Source organism: Poromitra crassiceps, assembly GCF_964638095.1.
Source record: "Poromitra crassiceps genome assembly, chromosome: 21".
Classification (NCBI taxonomy): Eukaryota; Metazoa; Chordata; class Actinopteri; order Beryciformes; family Melamphaidae; genus Poromitra; species Poromitra crassiceps.
The window spans coordinates 7,290,654-7,311,701 of NC_139638.1; the positions used below are offsets into that span (position 1 = coordinate 7,290,654).

General features: G+C 41.7%; 1 protein-coding gene across 1 annotated transcript; it reads right to left on the reverse strand.

Annotated features, from left to right (window-relative positions):
- Positions 1–1,832: 1,832 nt before the first annotated feature.
- On the reverse strand, positions 1,833–11,277 carry LOC310795591 (uncharacterized protein). Its single transcript, XM_083657659.1, has 9 exons — positions 11,161–11,277; positions 9,290–9,575; positions 8,914–9,134; positions 7,599–7,695; positions 6,350–6,479; positions 5,757–5,974; positions 5,397–5,562; positions 3,733–3,860; positions 1,833–3,104 (listed from the first exon to the last, which is right to left on the reverse strand). The coding sequence occupies exons 1-9, from the start codon at positions 11,202–11,204 to the stop codon at positions 2,772–2,774; spliced, it is 1,623 nt and encodes a 540-aa protein (XP_083513785.1). The 5' UTR covers positions 11,205–11,277; the 3' UTR covers positions 1,833–2,771.
- Between the last annotated feature and the right edge of the window lie 9,771 nt (positions 11,278–21,048).

The following is a 21,048-nucleotide window of genomic DNA, read 5'->3' on the forward strand; positions in this document are numbered from 1 at the left end:
ATGTTAGAATTTAACGTTGTGTGGACAGTAACATTACAACGTTTACCAGACGTTGGATTTTGGTTACTTAAAAACACAATGTAAAACCAACATAATATAAACGTCTAATGATGTTGGGTTTTTACGTTATATTGATGTTAATATTGGAACGTTTAAAGACGTAGGATTTCAGTTTCTTTAAAACACAACTTAAAATCGACTAAATATCCACGTCTGATGATGTTAGAATTTAACGTTGTGGGGACGTTAATATTACAACGTTTAACAGACGTTAGATTTTTGTTATTTAAAAACACAACTTAAAACCAACATAATATCAACGTCTAATGATGTTGGGATTTTACGTTATATTGACGTTAATATTGGGATGTTTAGAAAACGTTGGATTTTAGTTACTTTATAACACAACTTAAAATCAACATAATCTCAACGTCTAATGATGTTGGAATTTTACGTTATAATGACGTTAATATTGGGATGTTTAGAAGACGTTGGATTTTAGTTACTTTATAACATAACTAAAAATCGACTAAATATCCACGTCTGATGATGTTAGAATTTAACGTTGTGGGGACGTTAATATTACAACGTTTAACAGACGTTAGATTTTTGTTATTTAAAAACACAACTTAAAACCAACATATTATCAACGTCTAATGATGTTGGGATTTTACGTTATAATGACGTTAATATTGGGATGTTTAGAAGACGTTGGATTTTAGTTACTTTATAACATAACTTAAAATCGACTAAATATCAACGTCTGATGATGTTAGAATTTGACGTTGTGTGGATGTTAATATTACAACGTTTAACAGACGTTGGATTTTGGTTATTTAAAAACACAACTTGAAACCAACATAATATCAACGTCTAATGATGTTGGGATTTTACGTTATATTGACGTTAATATTGGGATGTTTAGAAGACGTTGGATTTTAGGTACTTTATAACACAACTTAAAATCAACATAATCTCAACGTCTAATGATGTTGGGATTTTACGTTATAATGACGTTAATATTGGGATGTTTAGAAGACGTTGGATTTTAGTTACTTTATAACACAACTTAAAATCGACTAAATATCAACGTCTGATGATGTTAGATTTTAACGTTGTGTGGATGTTAATATTACAACGTTTACCAGACGTTGGATTTTGGTTATTTAAAAACACAACTTAAAACCAACATAATATCAACGTCAGATGTCGTCAGTATTAACCGTCAACCTGACGTTGACATTAGACGTTGGACTGACATTGGATTATGGTCACGGACGTCACGACCTCCATCCAACCAAAGATCAACGTCTAATGACGTTGTGTGCCAGCTGGGTTCCCCATGGTAAGTGAGAGTGTTGCTTCTACTGCTCGTCTTGTTGTGAATATTCCTTGATCTTCCTTTGTGTGAATTCGCCGAAGTTTGTGATTTTCTCCTGGTAGTCGGGGGAGGGAGTTGTTGCCCGAGTGGCCGTTTGCTTACCGTAATTACCATATGTAAGTGGTCACGCACAGAGGGGATTGTCGGGAAGAGATGGCTGTTTGAGGAAGCTCCCATTTACCGTATTACAACATTTCAACAAAACAACATAACACAACACCACCGTTGTTTATTTTTACAGTGCACACAGTGTCCGCGGTGTGGTGAAAAGAGGGCAAGAGAGGAAATTAAAACAGAAGTGGATTTATAGTTAGAAAGAGTGCTAAAAAAGAGAGATTTTTTTTTTTTTTTTTTTTTTTTCTGAAAAAATCCATAGATAAGACGCACCGTTATATAAGCCGCAGGGGCCAAAAAACGGGAAAAAAGCCGCGGCTTATAGTCCGGAATTTACGGTACTTTGGTTTTACTCCCCAAAGGGTTGGTAGTTTCCACGTCATCGAAATAGAGTTGTATCTGTAAGGCATCTGGATATTTACTGTACAGAGGATGTGTAGCAAAGTGTGCACCATCGCAATAGTCTCGCATTTTACCATCCACACTTCTATTAGACTCCATGTAAAGGCTCTGCATTTTCTCACTGCTAAAGAGAAATCTGATGGTGTCAATAATAGAAATGTACTGAAATGTGTCTGAGATCAGCACTTGTGTCATTTGTCCATTTTTCCTGGCAGTATTTGCCCTATGCCCCAGGAATACCTCTGTTGGTTTCACAAGAGACATTTTTTCTGAGAAATATTTACTCATCTTGTAAGGAGTGTCAACATCCTCAAACATTTTCCTTCCACTTTCCAATTCCTCAATCAACGTTGTAACAGCATCGTCGTCATGAGGTATGGAATGGGTATCTATAAAGGAGTGCACTCTCTCTTGAACAATGTCCATAGTCCGGTCCATGACTTCTTTTGCACATGCAATACTCCTCTGCACATCAGTGAGGGTTGTATTAGGTGAAGAATACATTTGGGCTACAAATGCAGCCGCACAATCATTCAGAGTCTTTGAATCCGCTGTAACAGCTTCAGGTCCAACATCTGCAGTGGCTTCTACTGACATTGGTTCATCATCAATGTCATTTGACATATTGCCAACCTCCGAATGTCCAGGAAGAAAGTCAACTTCTTCATTTGATGTAATATTTGAATGTTCTTTCTTAAGATGTTTTGTATAGGAGTTTAGATTGTGATATGTTCTTTGGCAGTTGTTCTGACAACAAACAATTTGAAAGTCTTGGGAATCTGATAAGGCATGAATGCCTCTGAGGTGCCGGACAAGCCTCCTGACTTCTCCTCCAATTACACGCTTGCACTTTGGGCACACATACATGCTTTACTTATGACATTGACTGGAGCTTGGAGATCAGCTCAACAACGTTGGAGCTTTTCTTACCAGAATAGGGGATCTCATATATATACTCCAGGAAAGAGAAGACAGACTTCAGCTGGAAAGGGTACTGAAGGTTGCAAATCCAATACATCTTGAACAGCTTGTCGACTGCAGAGGTCAGCCCTCCATCTGGAAGTGGAACAGCAATCTTGTCACTTCTTGCGAGGATCAGATACTGCTGGGAAGCTCCACTTGGGTGTCCAAGGCATACGATGTAAGGTTGCTGGGCCCTCACTGATGAATCAGGATTCTCAAGCAGAGATGAGATGCTCGTCCCAGGCTGTAACACAAAGGGTTTGAAATACTTTAGGTAACAATCATGGGGAGAACACCATAACCCAAAATCAGGAGCTTTACTAAAGTGTAGTAGACAAGGATGCAAATTCAACAGTGATGCAACCAAAAAGTGATTAAATGGATAGTTCTGATTTTTGGAAGCCCAACCCTATTTGTTACTGACCACTGATGATGTTGATTGGTAGATTCCTTTCTCAGCACAATCCATGTTGTTCCTCATATTAGCTCCACAAAGTTAGCCACAAACCAATACAAGGTTAATGGGATCATGCTCCTGTCTGTGCAAGCTGTCTGATGCTCACTGAAATGAAATGATCAGTCAGCTTGCACAGACAGGAGTGTAACCGGCATGGACCTTGTGCTGGTTTGTGGTCAACTATGTGGAGCTAGTATGAGCAACAGCATGGATTGTGCTGAGAAAGTAATCTACAAATCAACATTGGTAAGGAGCAAATAGGGCTAGGTTCCAAAAATCTGATCTATCCATTTAAAAGGGATACGGCAACATTTTTAGAGATTCGCCTATTTGCCACATTGCCGTTAATATTGGCAAAAAGGCAAATAGGCGAATCTCCAAAAATATTGGCATATCCCTTTAATACACAACTTACTGGTGCAAAGTCCAGGAGGTAGGAAATGGCAGATTTCACACTGCAGCGACTCCATCCTGACCCTCGTCCTGATGCAGTTGGTGGAAGAAGATGCGTGAGCACCTGAAGTGCTTTGAAGCAAAGCATGTCTATATGGAAAGATTAGATTGCAAATTAGATATATCTGACCCCTACCTAAGTCCAAGTCATCCTGACCAATTAATGAGGATGCACCGATACCACTTTTTTTGCAGACGGAGTAGGAGTACTTCCATTTGCGTACTTGCCGATACAGAGTACTGATATGAGTACTTAATTAGGGGTCGACGGATGATTTATGTATTTTTTTATGCCTTTAACAATGTTTAGTTAAAAGATAAAGTTTCAGTTTTAGCAGTAATTTTCTTTAGTTTATTTATATTTTACAAGATTGCATTTGAAACGATCATGTTCAGTTCAACCAATACTAATTGTTTACTAAATGGAGCTTGACCGCACGATCAATAGAGAGCCAAAGTGAATGTCCCTTCCTGCCTTATGCTGTGTACCAGCGTCTGAAAAAATATGAATGGTGGTGAATGGAGACAGACGTTACTTTTTTCATCCCATTTGAATTTTGCCATGGGGGACACATGTACATTTTCTCAATTTAAAAGATAACTATGCATGTCAAGATAGTCACAGGTTTAGTTTTATCAATCGACTGACTACATCTCTCGTGACGCACAATATACGTCACACCATCACAAACATGGACTGGCGGGAGAGACTTCTATTATGTGACTAGATGTGCTTAGTCTTTCTGATTTATAACTTCTAGTGCCACAGTTTTACCACAAACTGCGACTTTCTTGACTTGCAAAGTTATCTTTTACATTGACAAACATATGTGTACCCTAATTCAAATGTGTAGCACAATTCAAACAGGATAAAAAAAGGTCTGTCTCCGTTCATCACCATTCATATTTTTTCAGACGCTGGTACATAGCATAAGGCAGGAAGTGACGTTCACTTTGGCTTTCTATACAATATGTATGACCTGACGAAGTTGGCTGGTGGGGACTGGGGAAATAAGGCAATATGGATTATACTGGACATTGCATTCCACAACAAGTTGGACAGTTTTGATAGCAGTCATGTTGAACAGCAAGGACTTCGCCATTTGGGCTGTCTTGACAGTTTCAGGGTGTGTTTAGCTGCAGTGCAAAACGAAGTGTGGAGATGTGTCTGGTTAAGTGAGACTAGCTGCAGTGTGCAGGCTATAGCGGATAACTGTAAGTTAGTACAGTGAGTGGCCGAGCGAGGGAGAGGGAGCAGTGGTGTGGCTGCAGCTGATTAATATAACGTGCTGACCTCTGATAGCCTTTTATTTCTCCATCCAAAACACGCTCTGTGTGAACAGCCAGCTTCTCTGGAATGCATTATCAGCTGTGAGCCTGTTGTTGCTTTCAGGTTAATGTCACATTATGATTGCATGCCGAAAAGTGGTCGTACGTGGGCGTGGTCGTATCAGTATCGCAAGAGTAAGAGTACAGTAAATGAGCACAGTATACCAGATACCAGTATCGGACCAGATACCGGTATCGTTGCATCCCATAAAATTAAACTGGCTTAGGTAGTTATTCATTCTATAAAAGTGATTAAGTGTATGTTCACCACATGTTCATGAATGCGACCCAACATACCATCACTGTTGTTCCCGGTGGATGAAGGATTTGCCAGATTTTGCCAGATTTCCCCAGACAACTCCAACGAACCAATCCTCATTAGCTTGGGGATGATGTTTGTCTCCCATTTGCGAAGGAAAAGGTCAGCCTTCCCCACGAAGATTTTACCAAAGTCTGAATCAAACTAAGATATAGAAAGACAAATTTGTGTTGAGTCAATTTCAATTACATTTGTTCATTTGAATTTAACAGGCTACATTCACTGAGGTATGGCCTCTTGTCATTAAACAATGTTTTGGGATTGCTTCTAAGAAGTGAAAAATTGATAACTGTATTAGGATTATATAACTACAAATTTAGCATCAAGAATTTGCTTACCAGATGTGGCATGTCAATGAACCGTGGATACAGACAAAATATCTCCTCTGCAGTTGGAGCTTGTGAAGTAACCCACAGTCTTCGGTGATCGTAGGTCTGGTCCATAGCCTGTTGGATTTTTTGGAGGTTTTGAGGTCTGGGTGGCGTCCTCTTTGCCAGGGTCACCCACTCACCCACTTCCTCTTCTGTGTGTGTCATTGTCACAGTTACAGGGCCAGCTGCGGGGTCATACACCATTAAAAAATGAAATTCAAGGATAATCAAGTACTTTTTCCAAGACCTTTTTTTTCATTTTCAAGTACTTCACTCAAAGCAAATAAATTATTTTCAAATATAAACGTATTAAACCTCAAAATAAATAAAAATAAACTAAATAAAACACACCCGACTGGCAAACAAGATAGGCTATGTCACTCGTCCTTGCCTCAATAAAACCAAATCACTCAATAGGAAGCTTCTAGGAGCTAACAAGTGGAGCTAACTGCTAACAGCCACGGGAGGAACCAACAAACTCCACAAATCCATTCACCAGCTCGACCACCCACAGTCAGACACACAAGGCTGCTTAGTTACTGCCAAATTATTTCAAGTACCTTGTGCGGACACTGCTCCTGACGTGCTCTTCCGCCGATATCGTCTCTGGCTTTCCTCCAAATCCCTTCTAAGGTTTCGTAGTTTCAGTTCAATGAAACCGCTGTGTGAGGCTGCATCGTAGAAGTGCTCCTTGGTATGGGTTGAAGGTAGAGAAAGTAAGGTGTCAGTCAACATTATCAACAATACAATGGCTCTGATTTCTGAAACCATTGCAGGGATTTCCATAAGCGCTAGTGCACGTTCATGGGAGACCTTAAACGAGACCTTCACAGAAAAACAATGCTGATTTATTTTGCACATGATCTCACACATATCTGAAAACTGTAAACAGACAAGCATTTAGTTTGACAGTTATTGACAGAGTTGATTTGAGTTAAAGTTGATGCCTGATGTAATTTGTGCATGAATGACATCACATCAACTAACTCAAATCAACTCTCAATAACTGTCAAACTGAATGTCTGCAAAACTGTTTAAAGTTTTCAGATATGTGTGAGATCATGTGCAAAATAAATCAGCATTGTTTTTCGGTGACGTTCTCCTTTAATGAATGAACAAACAAATTAATGATCTTTATTTACACTGCACTTTTTACAGCACCGCCATCTCTGTAAACCTAAGTTCCGTGCTGTTCACGCTTGTATGGAGGGGCTGTATGCCAAACTCAATAAAACAAGGCAGGAATTATAACAAGGCCAAAAGGCCAGTGGCGTGGATGCCTAGAGTGTGGCCGTAATGTTCCTTCTAAAATTAACTACTGTATCCACAAGGTCAGTTTGGCATGCCCTGTTTTGAACTGGCCATTACACTCTTAAAAGAAAGTGTAAAACTACACATGACGCAAATTCACTTTTCCCACTGTCTCTGTCATCAGACTGGACATCAACAGTAGGGTTGGGTCCGAAACCTGGTACCACTATGGTACCAGTACCTTTACAACAAATACTGGTTTAATGTTGCCTTGCTTAGCGGCAAAGTTGCATGCGTAGAACCTAAGTGTAAGGAATCGCTGGTGTCCAGTCCACTGGTAAATTTGACATACAAGTGATCCAGTATGTTGTATTTCAATAAAGTCTCAGCTTTTAGAACTGATTTGAAGTTATGTACAACAAATTCTCAAAGTTTAAAAGTTATCAATATGAATGCTGCTTGTTGGGACTAAGTATGTCAAATTGAAGTGTTTCAAATACTGTAAGATAATTTATACCACGTGCATAGCATAGTTGAGAGCAATTGATATTTACTTACATATCCTTCATTGTGTTCCTGGATTTTGACACTCAACTTAGGGAAGATGGTGACAACATTCTTGGCAAGACGCACCTTGTCATCACTGGACGGGTAACTGAAAATAACACAACTATTACCAAAAAATCTGATCATGACATAGTAACATGAATCAACCATATTGCTAACAGGCTGTACTCCAACCTCACACTTTAATTGACTATGTATTAGGGGTGTCACAATATATCGTCCCACGAAATTTCGCGATAGTAAAACGTCACGATATGTATCGTTGAGATGAAATCTCATATCGAGAGAAAAAAAAAAAAAAATCCCCCCCCCCCCCCCCCAAAAATAGACTAAGAAACGTCTTTGTTTGTTGAAGTTCAATGTGTGGAAAGTAGTTCAGTTGAACAAGTCTGAAGAGACACATGAGAAGTTATACAGGAGAGAAACCATTCAATTGAGTTTCTGGCAAAACTGTTTACTTGACAGGAAAAACTGAAGATGCATAAAAAATAGATTAAGAAAAGTCTTGTTGTTTGAGTTTGAAGAAAAAATGAAGATGCATAATGAGAATTTATACTGCTGAGAAACCTTTTAGTTCAAAGTAAATCTAAGTGACGGTGTAACTCATTCTATTTCAAGATAAGCCTTATCTCCAATCTCATATTTTTTCTAGTTGTTATTGTAATAACAATTTCCCACAACAGCATGTTTTGTATTTGTGCATTTCAAATAAAATACTACTTTTCCAGTCATATATTGTCATTATTCAAGTTTAAAAAAATATTGTTAAAATCGTATCGTATCGTTATCGTGAACCCAGTATCGTGATACGTATCGTATCGTGAACTGAGTGTATCGTGACACCCCTACTATGTATGGTACAGAAGAACCAATTTCACGACCACTTTCAAAACATCTGTATCTCAACTCTACACATTCCATACCAGGGCTGCAACTAACGATTATTTTCATTATCGATTAATCTGTTGATTATTTTCTCAACTAATCGAAAAGTCCTTTGGTCTATAAAATGTCAAAGAAAAGGGCCATCAATTTCCCCCCAAAGCCCAAGATGACATCCTTAATATCTTATTTTGTCCGAACCAACAGTCCAGAACCCAAAGATGATCAGTTTACTGTCATAGAAGACTAAAGAAACCAGAAAATATTCACATTAAAGAAGCTGGAATGAGATAACACATTTTTCTCTTTAAAATTTGGCTAAACGATTAATGGATTATAAAAATAAATAGGTGATTAATTTCCTGTTGATCAACTAATCGATTAATCAATTGTTGCAGCTCTACTTGACACAGTAACAACTTACAATCCTCGTCTCTCCACAAGATCGGCGACAGAAATCCTTACAAGGTGCTTCCTGGTTTTTGTGCATATGGTGCCAGATTCCTCATATTCTGTGAGTATGGCTGGAGCCTTCGTTTGGATCAGTGCTTTGAGTGCCTCCAATCCACTGTCACACAGCCTCTCGTCATCATGGGCAGGTTGAGAAATTGTCTGTCTTGGCTGAGGGGTAGGCAGGGGAGCAGGCTGGAGTAAACACAAACAACAAACAAAAGCAAAAATGTATATGCTATCATTGCAGTTTAAAATCCCCAGTCCCAACTTTATATTTTAACAGGACTGCACAATTATTTAAAATATTAGGTCAAATGTTTCTCAATCTAATCTCAGTCAAACCTTACCGGACATCTCACTTCAATCTGTGCATCCGCTAGCTCAGACCCCGACAGGAAAAATATCTGGAATTTATCCAAATCTTTGATGTCTGTGTTACGATCTGAATCAGTAAACTCATTGAAGTCTGTATTATACTTGAGGAGTCTATCCAAGTGTACTGCAGAAGGTACTTGAGATTTGCTTGCATCAATTAATTCTGCAGCATTGTGGTGCTCATAAACCTTCTTGGAGAGCTCTTTGCCATCTAGGAAAACTGTTGCAAGGATTTTCTTCTTTGGACCCTCCATTTTGCTGAGAAAGGGGGAAAAAACAGGTTCCAGTCATTGATCACCATGTTACAATAACACAAAACCACGACGCAAACACTTATTTCATACTAATAAAACTGCTTTGTCATGGGGCTACAGTGTGCTTCTACTGAATAGACTATAGAACAGCTCTCCAATGTCAGGACTCAGGAGCTCAGGTTAGGGAGTGGATAGAATACTATAATACTAATGGCTGAAATATAGAGAATTGCCCTATAACCCTTTTTGCAACAAAATTATGTATTCTTCTGACGTCACGCAATGGGAACTGAGGGCACACAGCAAGTCAAAACAATGAGCGCGGACATGAATTATGTGAACAAACAACTATATCAACAACACGGACATGGTCTGCGGCTTAACCTGAATATCACAAAAGACCTCACAGATTCATAGCAGGTCTCAAGTTATGTAGCCGTCTGGCACACTTAGTTACATGCAAGACAACAGTAAAACTGACAAGTTTTTGCATTGATTTTGGTGTAACCTATAGGAGAAACAGGCTTACATATTTATATAGTCTATGATTGAAAGAAGTATGACTGAGCAACTGTTCTATTAGTCACATCATATAACCTCAAACATTACTTCACTCAGACAGGCTAATCTCTAAACAGTATTCATCTTCCAGTGCCACAAGTGTGTGGAAAACAAGTAGGCTACCAGTATAACAATGCTGTTATAGTGATGAATCATTCACCAACATGACAAAGAAAGCTAAATCATGACAGCAGAACATGAAGACATAGCCCTGCACAAGTGGAAAATCAGGCTTATAATAAGCTAACTAGGTTTCACCTTCTTTCACCCTCCACGTTTTAATAGCTAGCTAATCAAAAATGTATACCAATTTACCACATTAAATTAGCCAGGCTAACTTGACAACAGCAATAGCCACTAACGTTACAGTAACCAGAGGCCAAATGGCCCTGCAAATCCTAGCCATGTTGTTTTACTTGCCTACTAGTACTACCTAATCTAGTAGCTAACGTTAGCTAACCGGAGGCATTCCTATTATGACTGGAGGTAGTGCATGCTAGACCAGAGAGGCTAATACTTAGCCACGTTGTTTTACTTAACTATCGATAGATATAGAAACGTTTATTTGTTTCTATCCCATTTCACTCTGAATTAGGTCACAATGCAGAAGTTAGCCACGTTGTTTTACTTAACTATCCATAGATATAGAAACGTTTATATATTTGTCTATCCCATTTCACTCTGAATTAGGTCACAATACATTGCAACTTTACATGCTAAGCCTAAACTGACACTGCATGATGCTGAACAGTGATACTATTGCATTACCACTGCCACACACACACATTGCAAAGACTACTTTTTGCGGCACAATTGTAATACAACAGAAAATATGCTACGGAAGGTATTATTTCCAAAAGTTTAAAGCGAGCGCAGCTAACTAACAAGCTAGCTAACGTTAGCTTCACTCACTTCCATGCAGGCTGTCAGCATTGAGGTGAAGGGAATCGTTAGCTACTAGGTTTGCTAAATAAATCAATGACGATAGGAAAAATAATGTAGCTCACAGCACATTTTCGGCCACTTACCATCGTTTATCTGGCCAAAGAGTAACTTGTGGCCACGGGCCCATGGTAAAATAAATAATGGCATGATATCATGATATCCACTAGCTAGCTATCGACGTTAGCTATTCAAGTTAGCATTGACCCGGAGGGAGCTAATTTACAGTCTCCGGGTCATCCCGCACTGACAGCAGTGACAGCTAGTGACAGCATACAGCACGTCTAGCTTTGACAAATCGAGCTTTTCATTGCCAAATACAAATCTAACATGAATTAAGACATTTACCTTCCTGGTCCATCGGTGGTTCCACATGGAATAATCTAGAATCTTCTGGCGGGAGTAGAAAGTTTTTATTAACGATGTGATTGGTCAATGGTTTAACACATTTGTTTGTGTAGTCCAGTGGTTCCCAAACTGGGGTACGCGTACCCCTATGGGTACGTACTGCAGGGGGTTCTTGAGAGAAAGGAGAAGATGTAAAAATGTAAGAATAAACTGTGAAAATAAATGAAACGTTCAAATAAATCTGTTTAGGATGCACTAATTACAACTCTCCCCCCCCCCCCCCCCCCCCCATATTTTATTTTTCAATTTTCAGACTTCCTCCCCATTTCTTATTTTGTAATGTTATATTCTTCAAAAGGTGGGTTATCATTCATTCATTGCATCATATGCTATGGTTTTCTCAGTTTTTTAACTCATTCACTGCCAATATCTGACTGGCATTTTTGGCACAGGCCAAGTATTTCCATAATGTTTGGTCATCTTTCAAGACCCACAGTAAATTCTGTACTAGGACTACAGTGATGTCCAATACCTCGAAATGAAGATCTAAGTCTCTACTTTCACCCCCAAAAAGAAAGTTAGCTTTTAGCATGTTCTGTACTCTACTTATAACCCTTTTTATACACCCCATGTTCATCAAAAAAGCCTGTCTGGGAAGAGAAAAGGGAGAAAAAAGCATTTTTGTAAAAGGGCACAATCTCAGGCATAACTCACTCTCAATTCTTTTATTTTGAACTGTATTGACATCAGACATGTAAATATTATTCGTTAGGACACAAATGACAAAAAAAAAATATATATATATATATATATACACACATGAAGTGCTTTTTTTTACATTCAACAATGCAGTTTACTCGGTGTGAGTGTGCAGACAGACAGACAGACAGACAGACAGACAGACAGACAGACAGACAGACACACACACACACACACACACACACACACACACACACACACACACACACACACACACACACACACACGATCCCCCTTTTAGATTTCTAACCCAACATAGGATAAGCAATAACCACGCCCTGTGGCGCTGGGATTGGCCAGGAGCAACACTGGAGGGCACGCAGCCCAGCGATTTCATAACTGAAGAGCTCTTGAGAAGGACAGCGGGCTGCTGTGAGTGCCTTCTGCCCGCTGCTGCCTAGCTGTTCCTGTGTTTATTTTTGATTTGTTCTGGTACACCCGTCTCCCTATCAACTCTGCTATTTGATCGTTCCCGTTTTCCCCTCGGCTATTCAACACGTCCTCACCGCCCTCGCAAACTGATCGATCATTTCCTCATTCCTCCGATGATCAAACACATCTCTTGATTACTTTCTCCCGTTTTCTCCTGGCTGGCACAGAGGAAGGCGACTCCAGCTCGTGCCGAGGGCGTTTCAATTGCGTTTCTCCTGTCTGCACAAGGAAGCGTTACCCGCTCTCTGCTATTCCTCTTGCTCAATTTATAAAACAACAGCTGCGGTATGTGTTTGATCGCGTGCTGTCGGCTACCCTTTGAAGGCAGGGACCTGTGTCTGTGTGACAGGCTGGGCAAGTGTTTGCTGCAGGCGCTGCACCAATAAAAACAAAAACACGTCAAACACGTCCTTGGCGGGGAAGGCCATTGCTGATAACACGTCAAAGACGTCATTGGCGGTGAATGAGTTAAGGAAAAAGTTGTAGTCTGGGAAAAAGATTCAGAAATCCAGGAAAAGGTGACGCTAAAACAAGTTTGAGAACCACTGGTGTAATCCAATCCAATAACACATATTATGTGTTATGTGTTGTGTTCTACAGATATTTGTAGAAGACAACACAATTATGTGTCGGCTTGGTAAAAACACAAAAACTGTGTGAGTTTACAACACATTGTTAGAGCTTTTAGTAGCGATGTGATTGGTCAATGGTTAACACTTGTTTTGTGTGCCCAATCTAGATGAAACAACACATTGTTTGTAGAAATCAACAAAATATGTGTCTGCTGGTAATAACACAAAAAATGTGTCAGCTGCCAACACATTTGTTTTAAGAGTGTAGATGTGATGCTTATAACAGGGGGGGGTAAATATTTTTCCTGGGGGCCACATGAGAAACCCAGATTGTTGTTGGGGTCTTTTTCTTTGGTAAAGTCGTAACCTCTCATTTTAAATTATAGAAAACGTGCTGTGCACTTTATTCAGGAAGTGCACAGCATTTAAGTGAAATCCTCATTCTAAAACCCGATTCACTTTTCCACTGAGGAACCCAGAAGTATACTTGCGGACTCATTGCTGCGGTACTCATATAGCCTATCAGGCTTCGGGCTCCATGTTTGTTGCTTGCTGCACGTGATTGGATGAACAACGCGTTCTCCATTGTTGGCTGCCCTCCACGGTTTGAAGCAAAAAAATACATGGTGGCAAATTAGAAACGTTCTCTCCCTATATGAAAAGCAGTCAGTGAAATGTGTTTGTGATCACATGTGATGCCTATAGGTCATCATGCTGTGTCTCCCTGTGCCTTTGTTTTGGGTTTAAAGGATGAGACATGAGTTCAGGAGGCGGGGGCGGGGCCAGTATCTAGCTTGATATTTTCCACATTTCCATCACCAGATCTTTATGAGACTGGATTTTGTTTCTTGTATACTTTCGATACATTGTTTTATATATCTACTGTTTCTTTATGTACTGTTTTTAGTCTGTTAAATTGTGTTTTATTCTTTATTTTAACAAAACAACCACTCAGCTAAATTCCTTGCATGTGCAAATATATTTACAAATTAAAGGATTCTGATTAAAGAGTAAATATGAACTACATTTCCTTTAAGCATTGGTTTATCACTTTAAAATAAAGGATGTATTTATGAGGGATTATTTTACACTTGTGAACAACACAGGGGGTCGTTATAGTTATAGATAGAGACGGTTTTCACCGAATTGTCAGTCAGTCTTTGATCGATGTCTTTGTTTGTTATTTTAGTTTTTTTGCAATACCTTTCCCCCCCTGTAGGCCTACATTGAGAGCAACAATACCTTTCCCCCCCTGTAGGCCTACATTGAGAGCAGCAATACCTTTTCCCCCTGTAGGCCTACATTGAGAGCAGCAATACCTTTTCCCCCTGTAGGCCTACATTGAGGGCAACAATACCTTTCCCCCCTGTAGACCTACATTGAGAGCAACAATACATTTTCCCCCTGTAGGCCTACATTGAGAGCAGCAATACCTTTCCCCCCCTGTAGGCCTACATTGAGAGCAGCAATACCTTTTCCCCCTGTAGGCCTACATTGAGAGCAGCAATACCTTTTCCCCCTGTAGGCCTACATTGAGAGCAGCAATAACCTTTCCACCCTGTAGGGCTACATTGAGAGCAGCAATACCTTTTCCCCCCTGTAGGCCTACATTGAGAGCAGCAATACCTTTCCCCCCTGTAGACCTACATTGAGAGCAACAATATCTTTCCCCCCTGTAGGCCTACATTGAGAGCAGCAATACCTTTCCCCCCCTGTAGGCCTACATTGAGAGCAGCAATACCTTTTCCCCCCTGTAGGCCTACATTGAGAGCAGCAATACCTTTTCCCCCCCCGTAGGACTACATTGAGAGCAGCAACACCTTTTCCCCATGTAGGACTACATTGAGGGCAACAATACCTTTCCCCCCTGTAGGCCTACATTGAGAGCAACAATACATTTTTCCCCTGTAGGCCTACATTGAGAGCAGCAATACATTTCCCCCCCTGTAGGCCTACATTGAGAGCAGCAATACCTTTTCCCCCTGTAGGCCTACATTGAGAGCAGCAATACATTTTGCCCCTGTAGGCCTACATTGAGAGCAGCAATACCTTTCCCCCCTGTAGGCCTACATTGAGGGCAACAATACCTTCCCCCCCTGTAGGCCTACATTGAGAGCAGCAATACCTTTCCCCCCTGTATGCCTACATTGAGGGCAACAATACCTTTTCCCCCCTGTAGGCCTACATTGAGAGCAGCAATACCTTTTCCCCCCTGTAGGCCTACATTGAGAGCAGCAATACCTTTTCCCCCCTGTAGGCCTACATTGAGAGCAGCAATACCTTTCCCCCCTGTAGACCTACATTGAGAGCAACAATATCTTTCCCCCCTGTAGGCCTACATTGAGAGCAGCAATACCTTTCCCCCTGTAGGCCTACATTGAGAGCAACAATACATTTTCCCCCCTGTAGGCCTACATTGAGAGCAGCAATACCTTTCCCCCCCTGTAGGCCTACATTGAGAGCAACAATATATTTCCCCCCCTGTAGACCTACATTGAGAGCAACAATACCTTTTCCCCCCTGTATGCCTACATTGAGAGCAGCAATACCTTTCCCCCCTGTAGGCCTACATTGAGAGCAACAATATATTTTCCCCCGTATGCCTACATTGAGAGCAACAATATCTTTCCCCCCTGTAGGCCTACATTGAGAGCAGCAATACCTTTCCCCCTGTAGGCCTACATTGAGAGCAACAATACCTTTTCCCCCCTGTAGGCCTACATTGAGAGCAGCAATACCTTTCCCCCCCTGTAGGCCTACATTGAGAGCAACAATATATTTCCCCCCCTGTAGACCTACATTGAGAGCAACAATACCTTTTCCCCCCTGTATGCCTACATTGAGAGCAGCAATACCTTTCCCCCCTGTAGGCCTACATTGAGAGCAACAATATATTTTCCCCCGTATGCCTACATTGAGAGCAACAATACATTTCCCCCCCTGTAGGCCTACATTGAGGGCAACAATACCTTTCCCCCCTGTAGGCCTACATTGAGAGCAACAATACCTTTCCCCCCTGTAGGCCTACATTGAGAGCAGCAATACCTTTCCCCCCCTGTAGGCTTACATTGAGAGCATCAATATATTTTCCCCCCTGTAGGCCTACATTGAGAGCAACAATACCTTTTCCCCCCTGTAGGCCTACATTGAGAGCAGCAATAGATTTTCCCCCCTGTAGGCCTACATTGAGAGCAGCAATACCTTTCCCCCCTGTAGACCTACATTGAGAGCAACAATATCTTTCCCCCCTGTAGGCCTACATTGAGAGCAACAATACCTTTCCCCCCCTGTAGGCCTACATTGAGAGCAGCAATACCTTTTCCCCCCTGTAGGCCTACATTGAGAGCAGCAATACCTTTTCCCCCCTGTAGGCCTACATTGAGAGCAGCAATACCTTTCCCCCCTGTAGACCTACATTGAGAGCAACAATATCTTTCCCCCCTGTAGGCCTACATTGAGAGCAGCAATACCTTTCCCCCTGTAGGCCTACATTGAGAGCAACAATACCTTTTCCCCCCTGTAGGCCTACATTGAGAGCAGCAATACATTTCCCCCCTGTAGGCCTACATTGAGAGCAACAATATATTTTCCCCCTGTAGGCCTACATTGAGCGCAACAATACCTTTTCCCCCCTGTATGCCTACATTGAGAGCAGCAATACCTTTCCCCCCTGTAGGCCTACATTGAGAGCAACAATATCTTTTCCCCCGTATGCCTACATTGAGAGCAACAATACATTTCCCCCCCTGTAGGCCTACATTGAGGGCAACAATACCTTTCCCCCCTGTAGGCCTACATTGAGAGCAACAATACCTTTCCCCCTGTAGGCCTACATTGAGAGCAACAATACCTTTTCCCCCCTGTAGGCCTACATTGAGAGCAGCAATACCTTTCCCCCCCGTAGGCTTACATTGAGAGCAACAATATATTTTCCCCCCTGTAGGCCTACATTGAGAGCAACAATACCTTTTCCCCCCTGTAGGCCTACATTGAGAGCAGCAATACCTTTCCCCCCCTGTAGGCCTACATTGAGAGCAACAATATCTTTTCCCCCGTATGCCTACATTGAGAGCAACAATACATTTCCCCCCCTGTAGGCCTACATTGAGGGCAACAAAACCTTTCCCCCCCTGTAAGCCTACATTGAGAGCAACAATACCTTTCCCCCCTGTAGACCTACATTGAGAGCAACAATATCTTTCCCCCCTGTAGGCCTACATTGAGAGCAACAATACCTTTCCCCCCCTGTAGGCCTACATTGAGAGCAGCAATACCTTTTCCCCCCTGTAGGCCTACATTGAGAGCAGCAATACCTTTCCCCCCTGTAGGCCTACATTGAGAGCAACAATATCTTTCCCCCTGTAGGCCTACATTGAGAGCAGCAATACCTTTCCCGCTGTAGGCCTACATTGAGAGCAACAATACCTTTTCCCCCCTGTAGGCCTACATTGAGAGCAGCAATACCTTTCCCCCCTGTAGGCCTACATTGAGAGCAACAATATATTTTTTCCCCTTTAGGCCTACATTGAGCGCAACAATACCTTTTCCCCCCTGTATGCCTGCATTGAGAGCAGCAATACCTTTCCCCCCTGTAGGCCTACATTGAGAGCAACAATATCTTTTCCCCCGTATGCCTACATTGAGAGCAACAATACATTTCCCCCTGTAGGCCTACATTGAGGGCAACAATACCTTTCCCCCCCTGTAGGCCTACATTGAGAGCAACAATACCTTTCCCCCCTGTAGGCCTACATTGAGAGCAACAATACCTTTTCCCCCCTGTAGGTCTACATTGAGAGCAGCAATACCTTTCCCCCCCCGTAGGCTTACATTGAGAGCAACAATATATTTTCCCCCCTGTAGGCCTACATTGAGAGCAACAATACCTTTTCCCCCCTGTAGGCCTACATTGAGAGCAGCAATACCTTTCCCCCCCTGTAGGCCTACATTGAGAGCAACAATATATTTTCCCCCCTGTAGGCCTACATTGAGAGCAACAATACCTTTTCCCCCCTGTATGCCTACATTGAGAGCAGCAATACCTTTCCCCCCTGTAGGCCTACATTGAGAGCAACAATATCTTTTCCCCCCTGTAGGCCTACATTGAGAGCAACAATACATTTTCCCCCCTGTAGGCCTACATTGAGGGCAACAATACCTTTCCCCCCCTGTAGGCCTACATTGAGAGCAACAATACCCTTCCCCCCTGTAGGCCTACATTGAGAGCAACAATACCTTTTCCCCCTGTAGGCCTACATTGAGAGCAGCAATACCTTTCCCCCCCTGTAGGCCTATATTGAGAGCAACAATACCTTTCCCCCCTGTAGGCCTACATTGAGAGCAACAATACCTTTTCCCCCCTGTAGGCCTACATTGAGGGCAACAACGTATACCGGAGTCAAATTCCTTCTATTTATTTCTATACATTCTTAGCCAATAAAGCTGATTCTGGTTCTGGTCCTGTTAGTCCTGCTCTACTCTACTAGCAAACACTGCAACAGGAAGTGAGCTGGGGTTCAATTTAGAATGTTTTGTTGTCAAGTTAAAACCGTCTATACTAACAATGTACCCGGCGTTGCCCGGGATAAATAGGCACAAAGCAATATTTGTGTGTACATGTTCAGGAATGGTTAGACAGTGAATAGTTTAATACACCTTTTTTATCATCCTTAGAGCAATGAAATATCACACATGTATCTAGGAAGCAATGAAGCAGTAGCCTGCTAGGGAGGAGAGAAAGGGTTAAAAAAAATATGTTGAGAGACAGAGATATATAGAGAGAGAGAGAGAGAGAGAGAGGTAGAGAGAGAGAGAGAGAGAGAGAGAGAGAGGTAGAGTGACACACCTCAGAGGAAGGGACCACATGTAGGCCAATTCTCATTCCCAGAAAATGAGAAAATAGTTTATTTTTCTTTTTAATTTAGTTTTTTCCATTAATACACAAGTTTAGGTTTTGAACTATCCATTCCACCAGTAAATAAAAGTCCTTGTTGTCCAGTCCCCCCTATACCTGGCTGCCTATAGGTGTGAAAAGCTTCTCCAACTTTGAGGGCCGTTATCTCTGAATGTGGCTTTTAGGAGCGTGGACATTCAAATAAGCATAACTCCTTCATTTCCTTTCAGATTACAATGTGTGACACAACATTTGAAAGTTTACAATCTGCATTTTCATATTCTGTACAAAACTGAAAAATTACCTCCGCTTAGATGTGGGTCAAAATACCAGCACCAAATCTTTCTGTAGAACAGGTACCTGTCTGGGTCAAGATTGAGGAAGAACTGGTGTCTCCTTCATCTTTAGAATCCTTCCTAACACAATCAGACAGACCTATACCTCTTAAGAACCCTCTTCTGTCTTTTGTTCGAGAAACCTGGAACCAGTCACACAAATTAACTAGAGCTAACCCATAGTCTTTCATGTGGGAGGACTGGATCAAATCAGGAATTCATGTTCTAGGGGACATAGCAGGATAATATGGGGTAATACCCTTTGAGGACATCAAGAATGATTTTAGATTAGACAACAAACATTTCTATAGGTTCTTGCAGATTAGGCACTATGGGCCCTATTCTCCCACAGGCCTTCGGCGCTAAAACGGGCCTTAACCGCAAAAAAATGTGCCTTGCGCCTGTTTTGGGACGATATCAATATGGCTTTACCTGCCAAATGCGCTTTAGGCCGAATGGGCGTGGCGCAGTCCCAGAATGGGCCTGAGTGGGCGTGTCGGCCTAAATTTAGCGCTTTGCGCTTTTGAAAAGCAGGCCTATTCAGTGCGCCAGTTGCGCGGAGCGCTCCCCTCTGGCTCTCTCCTCTGTCACCCTTCTCTGTGTCACTCTCTCCCTCTCTCCTCAGTCTGACAGGCACAATACGACTGTCTCTCTCTGACTCCCTCGCTCAGACATCCTATAGGAAATAGCAGTTGTAAGTTCACTGCCTGTGAATGTCCCAGCATGCAATTGGGTACTTCATTTCGCTACTAAATAGCAACCAAATGAGGCGAAATAGATATAAAAGGTCGATCTAAAATAATGTGTAATGGTAACACAGCCTGCAATTGTAGAACATTTCAATATTGGACCAAATAAAACATCGAAATTAAAACACCACCCTAAGTGAAACATATATGTCCTCCTGGGCCTATATATATCCCTTGTCGATTTAACGTGATTTAGATAAGTGACAGCGGAACGCGCTTCCTACTGTCATCTGCTATACTGTGATGTCCGCTCCAATAACTTGGCCCTACTTCACATTTAGTTTTACAATAAAAACACATTTATGCAATGACTTTACATAATGTAGGGTATATTTATGTGCATCATTCTACCTGCAGCAGGGGAGAGAAAACGATATCTTTCTGGACAAACTTTCACCAATATAAAATTAATCTCATCATATAGGGATAGGCTATATTTTTCTAGCTGATGCCTTTAGAACATTCTTTTCACTTTGATCTTGCTATAGTGTAGCGTATTTACATGCTTGCAGTATTTAAACTGCAGTTAGATTGGTTTGAGAAGCATAATAATATGGAATAATAGCCTACAGTATATGGAGACAGACAGACTGGATGAAGGGAGGGGGGGGGGGGGGGTGGGGGGGGGGGGGGCAGGGCGCTTGGCTTCTGTCTGGTTTTGCGGGACCACTGGAATTGGAGCTTAAAAGGCAAGCGTGCGATTCGTTTATTGCACTTATCCAATGAGCATGACGGTGCATAATTTAACGCTTAAAAGGCGTGGTTGTAATGGTTTAGGCTGCGTCTAGCGCCAAGACCAAGATATCAAGTGCGCTGGTCCACGGCCACTGCGCCAGGCGCTCGGCGTAGAAACTAGGCCGATGCAACGATAGGGGCCTGTATATCC